General features: G+C 28.5%; 2 protein-coding genes across 2 annotated transcripts; both read left to right on the top strand.

Moving 5' to 3' along the window:
* Positions 1–1,753: 1,753 nt before the first annotated feature.
* Positions 1,754–7,651, top strand: LOC108781130 (uncharacterized). Its single transcript, XM_018549024.1, has 8 exons — positions 1,754–1,807; positions 2,984–3,197; positions 3,267–3,528; positions 4,027–4,149; positions 5,845–6,006; positions 6,105–6,293; positions 7,214–7,413; positions 7,485–7,651. Exons 2-8 carry the CDS (start codon positions 3,010–3,012, stop codon positions 7,648–7,650), a joined length of 1,290 nt encoding a protein of 429 aa, XP_018404526.1. The 5' UTR covers positions 1,754–1,807; positions 2,984–3,009; the 3' UTR covers position 7,651.
* A 3,573-nt stretch (positions 7,652–11,224) lies between these two features.
* On the top strand, positions 11,225–16,200 carry LOC108781101 (neural Wiskott-Aldrich syndrome protein). The gene is made up of 6 exons (XM_018548984.1): positions 11,225–11,490; positions 12,272–12,552; positions 13,688–13,966; positions 14,060–14,342; positions 15,057–15,425; positions 15,952–16,200. Exons 1-6 carry the CDS (start codon positions 11,395–11,397, stop codon positions 16,198–16,200), a joined length of 1,557 nt encoding a protein of 518 aa, XP_018404486.1. The 5' UTR covers positions 11,225–11,394.
* The last annotated feature ends 264 nt before the right edge of the window (positions 16,201–16,464 follow it).

Genomic DNA, 16,464 nt, shown 5'->3' with positions numbered 1-16,464 from the left:
TTAATATCTAATATCTGTTCCTCCATTGTGCGCAGCCCTTAATCAATTTATACTTTAAATAATATTTTCTTTATTTTATCTCATTAGGTGCATCCAGAAGCACGACCGCTCACTAAACGCTCAATGAGCTTTTTTATCTGATTGGCATATTCTATTACATTTAAATAAACCAAACAGGTATAAGAGCTCACTAGAGCGCTCAATGAGCGGTCGTGCTTCTGGATGCACCCATTATAATGTTATAAAAATGGTAAATGTAAAATGTTATTAGATAGATATAGTATTGAAATAAATAGAATATAAAAATAGAGTCTAACGGAAAGTTCAGTTTCAGTTTCGATCAGTTTTGACTACTTTATGCTCGTTTCCACTAATATAAATTAACTTTAATCTCGGTTTAACTTACTGTTCACCTTTTTTTAATTTTTAGAACTAGAAAAAAACGAAGAGCAAATTTAACCGAGATTAAAATTTAATCTACATTGGTGGAAATGAGCATTAGGAGTCAATGGTCACGTTCAGCAGACTCAACTGTTGCGGAGCGGATCCGTGAGCGCTCGCTGCTATTGGATAATCTAAAAGAATACACCAATAGCAGCGAGCGCTCATGAATCCGCTCCACTAGAGACTATAAAGCCCATGGCACACAAAAAAAAAACTTAAGGCAGTAAAGTCCAAGACACAATGCGAGGGAATAGCGATAGCGATAAGTTTCAACTTATCAGAAATCGAATACACCGGAATACACATTTTTGATAGGTTGAAACTTATCGCTATCGCTATTCCCTCGCATTGTGTCTTGGGCTTTATTGTTTACATTCTGATTGGCTACTGCTTTTCCGCTTTCCGTTTTTCCGTCAAGGTGTGAACCCGCCCTTATATAATAGTAGGAAAAAATTAGCGCGGCTTATCGCGGTTCCTAGTTACTTTACCGCCTACCGCCTACCGCATACCGCGTTGCATGTAATCGCACCCTAAGGGCCTCTTTCACCAACGCCGATTAACTTAATCGACGATTAGTCCATTGGAATTGACGAATCGCGTCTGTCGTCAAAACTAAATGATAAATGCGATTGGTCAATTCCAATGGACTAATCGTCGATTAAGTTAATCGACGTTGGTGAAAGAGGCCCTTAATGCCTTAGGGTTGATTTATACTGGCCGTAATTTGTTAACTTATGCCGTAATCTGTAAAAATTGACCAATCACAGTCGAATGAGAGGGGAATAATCAATTATAATTGGTCAATTTTTACAGATACGACATAAGTTAACAGATTATATCCAGTATAATCCAACCCCTTAAGTTTTTTGTGCCAAGTAAACCCGGATCTACAATAGAATTTTAAGCCTTAAGCCATAAGGAATGGACGAATCATAGTCGATTATTCTCCTCGAATTCGACTGTAATTGGTTAATTTCTTACAGCTTAGGGCTTAAATCACGTATTGTAGATCCGGGGTAAACGATATTGCAAAAACTCCCTATTATGTTCCAAAACTTGACTCTGTCAACTCCGAGTATCTTTAATCTGTTTATCATTCAATGAACAAAGATAAAAGAAATTCAAAGTTGACAGAGTCCAGTTTTGAAACGCAATCAGCTAACCAATAAAATTTTGGTTCTAAATTTGGTTCTATTGCGCACCTCTCAAGTTGTTCTACCTGTCTTTTCTACAATGCTTATAGGTATTTCTGGGTATTTTGTACGTTCATGATTTGTCTTTCTTGTCAAGTACCCACTGCACCAATATCACCAATCTTTAAGAGAAATGCAACAATGGCATGTTCTGTTGATCACGAAATAGTGTCAGTATAATATTTCCTATATAGCTTTCGTCTGTGTTCTCATATCTACTTGTGTTATTCAAATCAGAATTGGCTTCAAAAGTAACGCTTTACTAAACATAAATCTACGTATTTTTGTTAAAAAGCTCGTGGGGTAAGTGCGACGGAAAAAAGATGATTTATGCGTGATACGTAATGATTTATTTATACTTACTAAACTCTGTTTATATTAATGTAGGTTTTTATCATTCTCATAGAATTTTAATATTAAACAGCAATCCAAAGAGTATGAGAAAAAAAGAGATTTAGGAAAATAGCCAGTTTTAAATTAAGTTGCATTCTCATTGAAAGCTTCCTGTAACTCCAGTTAACAGTTTGACTAGTATCATTAAGCACAATGTTAAAATATACTATAATCGTTTTTTCTATTTTATTAAGCGTTCTAATTTTTAATGTTCTTTTATTTACAAATAGGTATATATATTATAATAAGAGTAAGCAAAGCTGAGAAAATGAAAGTTACTCGTCTTTGTGCATATCAAAAATATAGAAACTATTTTTCTCCACAAACTTTAAATTTCTTAAATATATTTTTATTAAAAAAAAATTGGGTGTAAATTGGTTGGGCATTAGTTTTAACTATTAATGCCCAATTTTTTTACTTTCAGATAAATTCCGGATACTTTATCTAGTATCTTCATTATATTTTGAAAGATATCTCTTACAATTAGATAAAATCTCTCAAAATACAATGAAGATACTGGATAAAGTATCCGCAATTTATTTAAAAGTAAAATTGGATATTAATATTTAAAATTAGATTGATAAAATAAATTTTTATTATATCACGATCTCTTTGATCATAATATGAAAAAATCTGGTTAATTGTATTCAAATCCATAAAAATATATGCAAAAAGATATACATATAAGGATATATATATTTCTATATGTATAGCAGGCTCTCTCAATTATTTATCATATGTAAATAACAGCTTTTAAAAAAAATTTTAATATAGTAGTTATAGAGGAAACATAGTTAAAATATGTTATATTTGCATACATTATATTTTTTATATTTGTGAACTATTTATAATTTATAATATACATTAAAAATATGAAAATTACACAGTCTTTTCTAAATTACAGACTCATAAAGAAGCTATTTGTATAATTTTTTATTTTTTTTGTTTTATAGGTAAAAGAAGAAGAGAGAGGAAAGAGATGAAAATAAAGCGCAGTAAATCTCTTTCTCCTGAACCATCCAGTAGCAGAGATACAAAACGTATAAAACTTGAAGAAATTACAAACATAAATGGAGCAACATCTTTGAATATCCTTGAATTCTCGGATGATGTTCTACTTAATATATTGAAATTTTTATATCCACAAGATCTTATGGCAATTAGCTTGTAAGTTGTATTTATCAATGTTATATCTGTTGTGATGCTTTTACTATAATTAATTTCTTTGAAATATAGATGTTGTCAAAGATTTGCACAATTAACACAAGACAGAACTCTATGGAGAAGAGCAGATTTTCGAACAGAGCCTATATATCTAGAAGATTTGAATCAGTACATGAAGTTTTTGCAACCGATAACAATGAGTTTAGCAATGCGTGGCAATCTTATTTCTCATGAACGTTCATCTCTTACTCAAAGATTCTTTAATAATGTGAAAACACTATGTGATCAACTCAAAGAATTGATCATTGAAGAATATTACATCAATGGAGATAAGGTATATTTTATAATGTCTGTTAAGCTAGCACCTCCATCACACATACACGCGCGCGCGCGCACACACACACACACACACACACACACACACACACACACACACACACAAATCAAAGCGACACCTATGTGAGAATCAAGTGCTGTTTATGTGCTAATTATGTTCTACGTCAATTTTTGTGCTTAAACGGTTTAGCAGAAAATTGCAGTTTAAGTGGGAGTGCTGATTTAATATTAAGTTAGCACTTCCTCCATTAAATTATATATACAAAATAAAAAAATGAGTACAGTAATTGTGTTTTTTACATGCTTTTAAGATAACAAATCAAAATTATTGTAACTAATGGTTTAAAAGATATATGCCAATAAATTTTGATACATATAACACCAATACAAGATACATACACATATATATATGTATATATATGTATCTATGTATAAATAATGTAAATATACATATATATGTATATATAAAATTTACTACAATTTGCGACTTTTACAGATTCATATAACAGATTTTCCATGCACTATTGAAAAGCTTTCATTAGAAGGTTGCAAAATGAATTACTTACAAAGCAATAAGTCTTATTTTTTTAAAATGGATCTTCACATGCCTAATTTGACAGTAAGTTGATATATTAATATCAAATAAAGTTTTGAATATTAAAATAATAGATTGTTTTTGCATTCTACTTCTTATCATTCTAAAATATTTATGTTTGCAATTATATAATTAAATTTTCGAATTAGCTGTTTTATGTAAATTACTGTATATAATATAAATTATAAAACTATATTTGTAAAAAAATAAGAAAATATATTACAATGCCCCTATTTGCGAGCGAATATATATGCAGGATAATTCATTTTAATCTTAATGCACAAATATTTCGAAAAATGTGAAAAATACGAAAAAATGTTTCACACAAAAGTAAAACGATTTTTAAAAAGACGTATTTTAGTCACGTTTTTTTTCTTGGTGTCAAAAAAGATGAAGGTCACTCTACTTTTTAAAAATGGATTTAAATGTTTTTTTTTTTTATATAAAAATACGATCCTTTAATTTTATATATAAACGTATTAAGATAGAGATATCAAAAAATTAATAATTTACAAGATATTTAACATTTTGTATTAGTATGTGATAAGAATAAGGTATAAAATATCTCATTAACTATTGATTTTTTGATAATTATATCTTAACACTTTTATTAGAACAATGAATGGAATCAATTGATGTAAGGAAAATACATATTTGCTTTAAAAAAATATGTAGGCAAATTGCCTATTTTTTGGCACCTTTATCTAAAAAAAATAATGTGATCAAATACCTCTTCGAAATCATTTTACTTAGCCTAAAACTTTTTTTTGTTTTTTTTTCATATATTTTTGAAATTTTTGTCTAGTAAGATTAATTTTGTAAGCTTTACAACTTTTATCTGAAATAGTTTTCTATAAAACTTATATTCTTCGAGGTATTTCGAGATCCCTGAATGATTAATTCCTTACTCAAATTTAAGATGAAAACTGCATATGACCATATATCTGAAATGTCATAGTTTCGAACATACAAGGTTGCGTTTTAAAATTTGACTCAATCAACTCCAGTATCATTTTATCCTTGGTGTTTACCGAATGTTATACAAGCATAAAAGATAGTCGGAGTTGGCAGAATCATTGGAATGTATCCCAGGATGTTAAGTAGTAGTAGTAAAATTATACGAAATTTTTCCGTATATATGGGATACGGGATTTAAACTCGCGACCTATCAGTTACGAATTTTTAGCTATCACAAAGTGCCATACAAGCATCTCTACAGGATGTTAGAATTGAAAGAAAAATTTTGTTTTTTCCCAAAATTTCGAAAATAACCATTCGGATTATTTTGAAACTTGTGTTTAAAGTTTTATCAAAATAACTTGAATTATTTTCGAAATCTCGGAAAGAAAAACGAAAGTTTTCCTTCGACTTTGACATGTTTGAAGCATGATTTAAAGCTGTCGATTTGGGTATATTATTATAAGAAGTTTTTATCTTGAATTTATGCGAAGAATCACCCTTTAAAATGTTTTAGAGCACTTGTCAGTAGCGACCTTGTATTGTATACTTAATGTATATTTGGTATTGATTACTTTAATTTTCAATAAATAACTTATTTATAATTTTTATTTAGTACTTATAAAAATTTATCTATGTAATATTGATGAAAAATTATCCAAAAACAATAAATACATTTTATTATTTTATCGATTTTCTCTATGATTAATATAATGGTAATTATTGTTATTATATATATTAAACGTTTCATATTATTTTTAGTGTTTAATTTTAAGTAACTGCGAGTGGTTTACGCCACACTCCTTATTAGTTATTAGCAAGATACCAAAACTTAAAGAACTCAGGCTAAACTCATGTCATCGTCTGGGCGAGTGTGTTGCATATGCTAGTTTAGCAACTAGATTTGGATTCAAAACATTAGAGGTATAATATTTTCTTATATATTCAATTTATATCACATCAATTATTTTTATGCTTATAATCTGAAAAGACATTGAACACAAAATGTTTTTATGTTTCAGATTTTAGACTTACGGGATACAGCACTTGGGGATAGTGAAGTCGGTTGTTTTAGTAGTACTAAAACTCTAACGCATCTCTATTTGGAATGTCCTTCGACATGGATAAATGAAGAACCGCCCGAAGTTGTGCAACATCGGCAGCAACAAGCTTTACGATTACCTATATTCGAAGATGGCAATCTAGCACAGGTACATGAAAAGAGTAAAGAAAGACTTTAAAAAGACCTGTACTTGCGAAAAGTAAAATTGACATTACTTCATAGTTTCTGAAACAAATTATATGGTGCTAATTAATATTGAAGGTTGGCAAAGTTTCTTTATAAAAGTAACTCGTTACCGTTATCTTCATTTTTCTGAAAAGTAACTTGTTACGTTAGCATTATTGAAAATGATATTCATAGTCTCTTTCTCACACACACACACGCACATACACACACACACACACACAACAATTCTTACATTTAAGACTGTCTTAATACAGTACGAAGATATCACGAACCAATTAGAGGACCGTATTAGCATCTTAAGACATTACTTAAGATAATCTTGAAATAAAAACGAACAGAACGAACTGTGAATATCAGTCTACAAAAAACTAATGAAACAAAATTTTTGAGAGTTTGGATAGTTCTGTTGAGAGTTCTGGATAACCCCGCGGAATTTTATCGAAAATTCTAATGACAAAAATATAATTGAAATCGAAAAAGTTATGGAAAATTAGATACCGATTTGTAATTTTAGAATACAAAAAAAATTTTTTTACGATTCTGTGAATTCTGTTGAGAGTTATTTATAATCCTTAGTGTTTTATAAAAAAAATCTTAATAAAAAAATTTGTGTTAAAATAATATTTCGAAAATTATGATTATTTTTTTAGGTACCTATTTTGAGTATTTTATTTTTTTTTTATTTTCTCATATGGAACTATTTCTAGGATGCATCAAAAAATCTAGAAACTATACGAAATATTTACAAAACTCTAAAAAAAATTTTATAATTTTTATAATAATGAGCTAACTTTACACCTTTATTTCTTAATTGTTGTGTTCACATCGTGATCTTTAAAAATGATGCTTTAATTTTGATCATAAATATAAATTCTAATTCAGTTTTTAGTCGAGGACGGATTCTCTCTTGAAAGTTATGGATATCAACGATGTTTGATATCAGATAGAGCAATCTGTGCACTTGGAAGTGATACTTGCGATAAAGAAGTAGTAAATAGCTTTCTAGCTCCACAAGGAATGATAATATTACGAGAAGATAGACGAATATCTAATAATCCAAATCTTAAAACATTGGTCGTTAGGTAAGTCCATTGAACAAAAGTTTAAAAGCTTTTTAAAAAAAACATTTACACGTATTATTCTTTTTTTGCAGAAATTATCCACGTGTAACAAATTCGAGTCTTGTCCATTTGGCTTTAAATGCATCGAGATTAGAATACTTGGATGTTACTGGTACTTCTGTGACAAGAGAAGGTGTTGAATCCTTCAAATCACAAAAAAACAATGTTAAAGTAGTCTCGTCATTTGATGAGACATGAGTCAAGGTCATATCTAGCAAGTTAGGAATTAAGAAATATTTATATTTTGTTAATATTTTTTAAAAATTAATACTTTTATATTTTTTTTAAATATGCGTTATGCTTCGAGATTAAGATCTGTGTAATGTTCAAACTATTTTCTATAAATAAATAATTTCGATTAAATATATTTTATTTGCGAGAAAGTAAAATAGATAGATAAAAAGAGGAGTCTTCATAAAATTAGTTTTGGGCCAAGTGTTTGAATTTTATATTAAACTATCAAAACCGTTTTGTTATTGTAAAAATAATATCAGGTGATTTTAGCTTAAACGAATGTAATTTTTTAATACTTTTTTATTCTATAACTATTTAATCTTATTTTTATCACTACACTCTTATATTATCGTGTCAACTTGTAAAAGACCTAATTATTGACAGTGTGCCAAATACTGGTAATCTGATTTTAAATGCTATATATATTTTTTAAAATATGTATTAAATATATATTTTAAAATATATATATTTATATAATTATATTATAATTATAATTTATATATTCAAAAAATAGCATAAAATCAAATTGCTAATATTTGAGACACTATCAGTAATTAGATCTTTTAATCTATATATTATCTCCTTATGTGTGCATGAATGTGTATATTTTAAATAGAGAAAAAATTTGAAGTATTTATACATATATATATGTATGTACGTATGTATGTATATGAATTTTACCTGTGGTTATGAAAGTGTATATAAGTAATCAATTGCTATCATATTTTTTATGTCTGCGCTTTAATTATTGTATTATCTAAGCTTCTCTATAACTTGGTATTGCCTAGAATCAACAGTGCTTTTTCTTGAATAAATTATATTTTTATTGAAAATACGATAAGTTTCGCCTAGTAACACTACTAATCTCTCGAAGGATTACAAATAGTGCCATAATTATAAGTTTTAATAGTTCTTCCAAAATGAATTGTAATAGTTGATTCATCAGCGTTCATTTTATCAGAAGAACTAAGAATATGAAAGAGCATACATTATATAAATAAAATATATACACTTATTAATTAATACATCAGTTTTCACAGCATTACTGTACATAAAACAAACAAGATCATTGAAATTCTTTCATTGTCTATAGATGATGCACTTTTGGGCCTGCACGCTTTGTAAGCTTTGTTCTATAGTTCTTCCACATAGTGAGCGCTAAAGATGGAATATGCCTACAATACATAAGCGCCTAAAACAAACACAACTTATGTGTTGACAAATCAGTTTCAAAAAACAATATTGAACATGTATCTGATTCTGATATGACTATGAGCACTTTGTGACTTTGCATATGTATTTTGTTTATTTTCAAGGATCAACATTGATTCATACTCAATATTGGTGGTAAAAATAGAACTAATTAATTACAAGATAAATAGGTGTCAAATACATCCATTTAAGCTAAAATCACCTAATTTCTATAATTCTTACAATAATAAAATTTCATTTTTTTTCTTTTTTTTCTGACCGTTTAAAATGAAATTCAAATTCTTCTATATGATCTTGTTAATATAATTACTGTAAAGTATTATAAATATTCTTTATATAAATATTTTCTGGATGCCAATCCTAACTTCAATGTTTTAATTATGACATAACACATATCATAATAATTACTATTACTATCCGATATTATTATTATTTATTTTCAATATATTACTATTATTTCTTTATTTTTTCTTTCACAATTCCTTACATACACACATACAAAATGTAAAATTGTTTTTTGTATTATTATAAAATTATACTTTTAATAATAAATGAATAAGTAGATAAGTGAATTATATAGGCATATACATATATATGAATGTATTATTACACAATGCTATTAATATCATGATTTATGTATGATAAATACAAACAAATATGTAAACACACACACACGCGCGTAATATAGGATATTTCTTCATGCTTGCATGTGTGTATATGCACGTGTGCATATGTTGTATTATATTTTAATTAAATCTTTAAAAATTATATCATAAATAAAACACAATAGGTTGTATGCCTATTAAATGTATTAGATTTTTTGTAAGTAAGATACATCTAAGAAAACAAACAATATTTAACTGGTATTTAAAATGATATGTTTAAGCACATTTTGACATCATAATATACTTTTATTTCATTATTTCACAAAAATTGATTGTGTGAGCTCATAAAATGTATAATCTTGGCAAAAGAATGTTGTTAGCTCATTTTTACAAATATAATTTTATTGCTAATATGAAATATAGAATTATAGCTTTGTGTATGACAACCAAAATTGAGAATAAATTGTGTTAAGTTTTAGTCAATAAATTAGTGTTCTTCAGAAATTTTTGTATCAAAATAAACTAATGCTTCAATTAAAAATTTAAAAATTAATTAACATACATATATTATAGCATATTGTATTGTACAGGATATGTATAACTTAATTAATTTAAAAATTAAGCTTTTCAAACTTATATAGAGAAATATAACTTTACAAGTATAAAAGTGTCTTAATTTCCATCAATATTATAGGCCTTCTACAATAAGTCATAAATCTCAGAAGTCGGAAACTAAAGATTAACGATATTGGTCCATTTTTAGCTTATGACTTATATAATTTGTACTAACAATTGTACTAAAAAGAATTTGATTTAATTATCTGTTATTATCGATTTTTTTAATAGATTTACACAGTCTTTATATCAGACAATCAGATTATATAACAAATAATATATACACTTAAAGTCTTTTCTATTGTGATTATTAAATTTAAATTTGATTGTTACATTGAATGTGAATATATATGTCGTTGGTTTAAATGTATCGCCGAAATTAAAGATAACTAAAAAATTAGACTTGTAACCATAACCAGAGAGAAACTTGGGACGTGTTCAGACTCGAGTGATCCCCGGGTGTCATGTCATCCTTGTTTAATATTTAGTAAACAATAAGGATAGAAGGATACCTGGGTGGTACGGATGGGAATCTGAACATTGCTTAAAGAAGTGGATGTAAACAATATACACTCTTTTAGGCGCTCCTGATAGAAATAAATCTCTAAAATAACTAAAATCTATCAAATTAATAAAGATTTTAATGATTTCAGTGATTTTGGAAATAAAATCCGTAAAAAGGTGGATATTGTTGCGTAGTTAACATCCATTTCTTCAGAGGGCGGTAGTACGTAAGGCATTTTGCGGTTACAGGCAAAAGGCCTTCATGTCCTCTCCAGATTTATCTCTGCCATAACATAACTTTCTCAGCATTTCATGTGCGATAGAAAGAAACGTAGAAATACGGAACGTCTGATCGGACCGGATAGTTGGGACTTGGGAACGATAGGAACAAATTGGAATAGATGGGAAGTGATGGAAAGTGTCATCAGTAACTTGAGTCATTAAGTTAAAGAGTTTTTCTTGTTAGATTTATATATTTGCTCGAGGGTATTTGTCATCATTTGTCATCGCAGAATATTAAAGATTTTAAGGAGCGTTTTTTTTATTCAAAATTTTTCTTAACTTAGGAATGATATATATATTTTTGAATTTTTGGTCATTTCTTCTCACCGAGGCTGTATCATCTCTGTGTGTGACGACTACACGAATTGACGATAGGTCAATGCTATAACGATAATAAAGGAAATATTTTAGGCGTGAAAAGAGAAGGTTGACGATCTTAGACTGAGTAATATTTAGCTCCGTAACGATCCTAACCTTGTTCGTCGTTAACATGAAGTCGGACAATACGGATATGCAAAGAGGTACAATACTCCTGAAACCGGAGGAAAATGAACATGTCTTCCAATTAATAGGAAATCGATGCCAGGTTATAACTTTTTTACACAATTATCAATCTTTAATACGAATATCTCGTTGAGTGCGTTATGTTTAATGTATGATATATAATTACAAAATATGTTAAATATGTTGATATATAATTACAAAATATGTTAAAATGTTAAAATAAAATAATATAACAAAGGTAATAATTATAACTTATATATGTATAAATTATTTTACAAAGTATGAAGAAATTCGGTCTAAATCGAGCAGTAATAAGATATTTTTATAAAATAAATTTCAAGTTTACAATGTTAGTACAGCATAAAAAATAATATAATGATATCGAACATTTTGGAACTCACGGGTCCCTCTTCAGTGATAAACAGTAATTGTACCACACCATATCGCTTAGACCATAAGATTATCATCTCTATGACTTTGTAATATCTTCAAGAATCGCTGAGGAGGGATCAGTGAGTTCCAAAACGTTCGATATCATTATATTATTTTTTATGCTGTACTAACATTGTAAACTTAAAATTTATTTTATAAAAATATCTTATTACTGCTCAATTTAGACCCAATTTCTTTATACTTTGCATTGCAGAAAACAAGCGAAATCTAATTATAAATTATTTTATTTATGCAAGTATATTATAGAATTAATTAATATTTTTTATCAGGACTGTATTATTATCTTAAGTATCACATAATTATGAAATAATTTTAATTGATTAGAAATTTTTATATTTTTTTACAATTAAAATAAAATATTTTTTCTATACATTTATTTTTTATATTGCTTATTTGTATTGCTGTTTTAGTGTTTAGCAGCTGGTGTTATACAATTATATTTGACTGAAGCTCCATTACACAAGGATTGGGTTAAAAAGAATACGGGTATTATTACCCTAATAAGAGATAATCCAAGACGCAGTTTCTTTTTGCGATTATATTGTTTACAAAGGAAGATAATGTTATGGGAACATGAAATCTATAATTCAATGGATTACAAAGCGCCAATGTCATATTTTCATACATTTGAGGCAGAGGATTGTATGGCTGCATTTAATTTTGCAAGTGAAACTGAAGCTATTACATTGAGGTATATTAAAAATTTTAAACCTAGAGTTCTTAGAGATTTTTTTTTATAACCATTGAAAATTTAGGATTTTTATAGAATTTCATTGATATTCAGTGAAATTTTGTTTTTAAATTTAAATTCTGCCTCTTTCTGAAAACATTATTTTTCTGTGATGATAAAAAGAGAAGAAGAAAATCATTCTTGATCAAAACGGTTCTTGATGTTTAGTAATATTTATTTGTAAACTTACGGATCAGGAGATGCAGTAGTGCCTCCGGCCATGTTCAAAAACTAAAAGACTCTACAAGTCTCTTATTCCGAGCCACTGAAGTTTATTTTTTGGGGGTGCATAACTACTAAAATAAAAAAAATTTTGAATCGAACGTTATATGTTTTGAAAAGCGGCATCGTCACGAATAATTTGAGCTAAATACAATTATCAGTTCTATTTACTATACAAATATAATAATTTTTTTATTATTCTTTTTTGATAATATAAAATGTTAACAATAAGTATAACATACATTCACATACATTCTCGTGTGTCTCGCAAGTTTTCATAATAAAAATCAGGGTTACAGTAAAAGACAATACTGTAGAACAGAACATTTATCAGCAGAACAGAACAATTTAATGATATTACAGATAGCTTTTTCTATATTAGCTTAGGTTTCATAATTTCAGTTGTAAAAAAAATTGTAGATTAAGTCAGAGTAAGTCATTTTAATTGCCTCAGGTGAATATCTCAAAAACTAAGAGAGATACAAGAACAACTTTTATATAAAACTTTTCCTTGTATCTCTCTTAGTTTCTTAGATATTCTTAGATATTTGCCTGAGGTGATTAAAATGCCTCACCCTGTATAACTTTTCAGAATCCCTACTTTTTTACTAATTCATAATTTATAGTTTGTTTGCATTGATTACACTTCAATTTATTTGAAAATTGCACTTCAAAATTCTTTAATTTTATTTAGAATTTTCAACAAAAATATCTACAGAATCCAGGAATTCTTAAGGAATTTTTTTACAAAATTAAACACTGTGAATAAAAATAAATAAAAGTTTTATAAGTAAATTAGATTGATTAAAAATACATAATAAGAAATGATTTATAGAAATAATTTTTTATCTCCTCATTTTTATTTTTTAAATAGAAATGTACTTCTTGGAAAATTAAATGCTAAACGTCAAAGAAGACAAGAAAGAAAAGCAAAAGAAATGCAAGGTAGTAACACACTGCCTTGGAAGAATCAAAGTAGCATATCATCCTTTACTGTTACATCAGGTTCATCGAGTAATTTGTCAAATGGTGCAATTGGTGTTAATAGAAGTGCTTCTAGCAGTTCAATGCACAAAACTAAAAAGAAGAGAAATGAGCAAGATCTAAAACGTAAATTAACTAAGGATGATATTGGTCTACCTTCTAATTTTAGGTATAGATTAAATTTTATTTTATGTAATGTCTATTATAATTATATATGTATATATAATATTAATTATACATAAGAATGTATTATTTTGTTTAGACATGTGGCACATTTAGGATGGGATGTAAATAATAAAGGTCTGGAATTAGATTCTGTAGATTCACAGTTACAACAATTTTTTAATAATGCTGGTGTTTCGGAATATGAACTTCAAGATAAAGGCACTCGGAAGTTTATTTATGATTTCATTGAAAGGAATGGAGGTATGAGTGCAGTGCAGGAAGATATTCGGCCATTGGTCAACGCAAAAAATAGTAATCAACCTCCTGCACTACCAGAGAGACAGGAATATCCTCCACCGATTCCAGCACGAACAATACCTGTAAGTTTGATCTATAGACTTTTATATATTGATTTTAATCGCCTTCATGGAGAGAACGATCACAATCCGCACAGGTTGCGATTAAGTTAGGATACTCAGTACGTTACTCATAAGCCGCATATGTTATTGACTGCGTTCAGCAGAATAAGCAGTTTTACAACTGTTATAAAATTCTTTAATATGATTGATCTTGCTCTTAGTTTCTCACTGGATCTAAATGTGTGAACCAATCACTAATCAATAAAATTAGAATTTTTTCTCTACAGTTATCATCTCTATTAATAATCAAACTTGGACGAGAACATTGAAATCACAATTTTAAAGAAAAATCAAGTATGGTCGCATTTAGCAATCTCAACTGTTGCGGAGCGGATCCATGAGTACTCATAGATATTGGTGTATTCTTTAGATCATCCAATAGCAGCGAGCGCTCGCGAATCCGCTTTGCAATAGCTGAATTTGCTGAACTACTTATTGAGTTTTAAGTGAATATACACGCCTACAAAATTAATAAATCATGAAATATATACTATATTATCAGTTTCTTGCTTTAAATCATTTAAATATTAACATGGACGAATGTAAGGATGTCGGTCTTTAATAGTATTTCGTCGGTAAATTAGATTATTGGTATTATATATGTATAATCTGTTAAAATAAATATTAAAATATATAACTTTAAATATAATAAAATAATAATATATTGTGTTTCAGCATCAGATACGCACTGCTCCGCCTTTACCTCCAAATCGTTTTAATGTATCTTCTGCATTATCAAATGCGCCATCTAATTTACCTTCGAGCACACCTTTAAATACTTTATCGAATATTCCACCAATACATAGAACTTTACCATCGAGACCACCTCCACCAACTATAGCATCAGCACCGGCTCTTCCTCCACCTCCACCTCCACCTCCAGCTCCTTCAAAAAACAGTACGAACGTTCCGATACCACCGCCTTTGCCACCTTTACCTGACCCAACAATAAACACAAATGTTACTAATAACAATAATGAGGAGTCGATAACTGATCTTAGACCAATGCTCATGGAATCCATTAGAAGTGGTACAACTTTAAAGGTATATATGAATATGAGTAATCTATCATTTCTAGCTGAGAATTAGTTTGTTTGACGACTCATTTTATTTTTCAGTTCTTTTCTGTAGAATTTTTTCTCGTATAAAATTATTGAACATATATAGAAAAAATAAATCATTTTTTTTACTTAATTTTTCGAGAACTTTCTTGCTACAGTTTGACTTACGAATTTCGTGACACCAAAAGAATAAAAGAAGGAAAAAGAAAGAGGGAGGGGGGGGGAGAGAGAGAGAGAGAGAGAGGAGAGAGAGAGATTGTGTGGCAAACAAAATCTAAATATATTTTTAATAAATATACAAATCATTCAAGTTAATTTTTTTCAAATTAAGAAACAAGAACAGAAATTAATTTCAATCTTAATCTTAACTACATCGGAAACATTAACATAATTTTTGTTGTGTATGAATTTTATTTCACTTTATTTTACAAAAATAGCCAAGAAGAAAATTGGTTTACAGTAATAACTTATAATTTGTATTGTGTATGTTTGTTTGTTTTACTTTACAGAAAGTTGATAAGACAGAAATGAAACCAGCATTAGTTGAGGATTCAAGGTGTGAGTTACTGCGACAAATACGTGAAGGCATTGAATTGAAACCTGTTCGAAACGAAGCAAAATCGAATTCAGTACCTGCACTTCGTGGTGGCTTGGCCGATGCGTTATCTAGAGCTCTAGCTGAACGATCTCGTGCAATTCATAGTGAAAGTGAAGAATCCACTAGTGATACCACGGATGACGATGAATGGGATGATTGAATCAGGTTAGTTAATTAATTTATAGAATATATTTTATAGTCATACACCGCACACACACGTGCGCGCATCACACACACACACACACACACACACACAAATTTATTATATGTTTACTATATTTACTTTTCATATTAACAAAGGTATACAATTCTTTCAGATAAAAAAAATTAATTGAAAGACTATATAACGTACTACTGTGATAAATGCATTATATTAATAAAAATATTAATAAAGTTATCTATAAATATGTAATGTGAATGATTC

This window comes from Cyphomyrmex costatus, unplaced genomic scaffold, assembly GCF_001594065.2.
Source record: "Cyphomyrmex costatus isolate MS0001 unplaced genomic scaffold, Ccosl1.0 scaffold76, whole genome shotgun sequence".
Taxonomy (NCBI): domain Eukaryota; kingdom Metazoa; phylum Arthropoda; class Insecta; order Hymenoptera; family Formicidae; genus Cyphomyrmex; species Cyphomyrmex costatus.
The sequence above is the reverse complement of the archived record's forward strand: the minus strand, read 5'-3'. Positions and strand labels throughout refer to the sequence as shown.

Excerpts from the sequence above, each read along its gene's own strand:
- LOC108781101 (XM_018548984.1), top strand. The coding sequence starts at position 11,395 with ATGAAGTCGGACAATACGGATATGCAAAGAGGTACAATACTCCTGAAA. Across the intron at positions 11,491-12,271 it reads TAATAGGAAATCGATGCCAG|TGTTTAGCAGCTGGTGTTAT; the intron begins GTTATAACTTTT and ends TTGCTGTTTTAG. Across the intron at positions 14,343-15,056 it reads TTCCAGCACGAACAATACCT|CATCAGATACGCACTGCTCC; the intron begins GTAAGTTTGATC and ends ATTGTGTTTCAG.
- LOC108781130 (XM_018549024.1), top strand. The coding sequence starts at position 3,010 with ATGAAAATAAAGCGCAGTAAATCTCTTTCTCCTGAACCATCCAGTAGC. Across the intron at positions 3,198-3,266 it reads GATCTTATGGCAATTAGCTT|ATGTTGTCAAAGATTTGCAC; the intron begins GTAAGTTGTATT and ends TTTGAAATATAG. Across the intron at positions 6,294-7,213 it reads AAGATGGCAATCTAGCACAG|TTTTTAGTCGAGGACGGATT; the intron begins GTACATGAAAAG and ends ATTCTAATTCAG.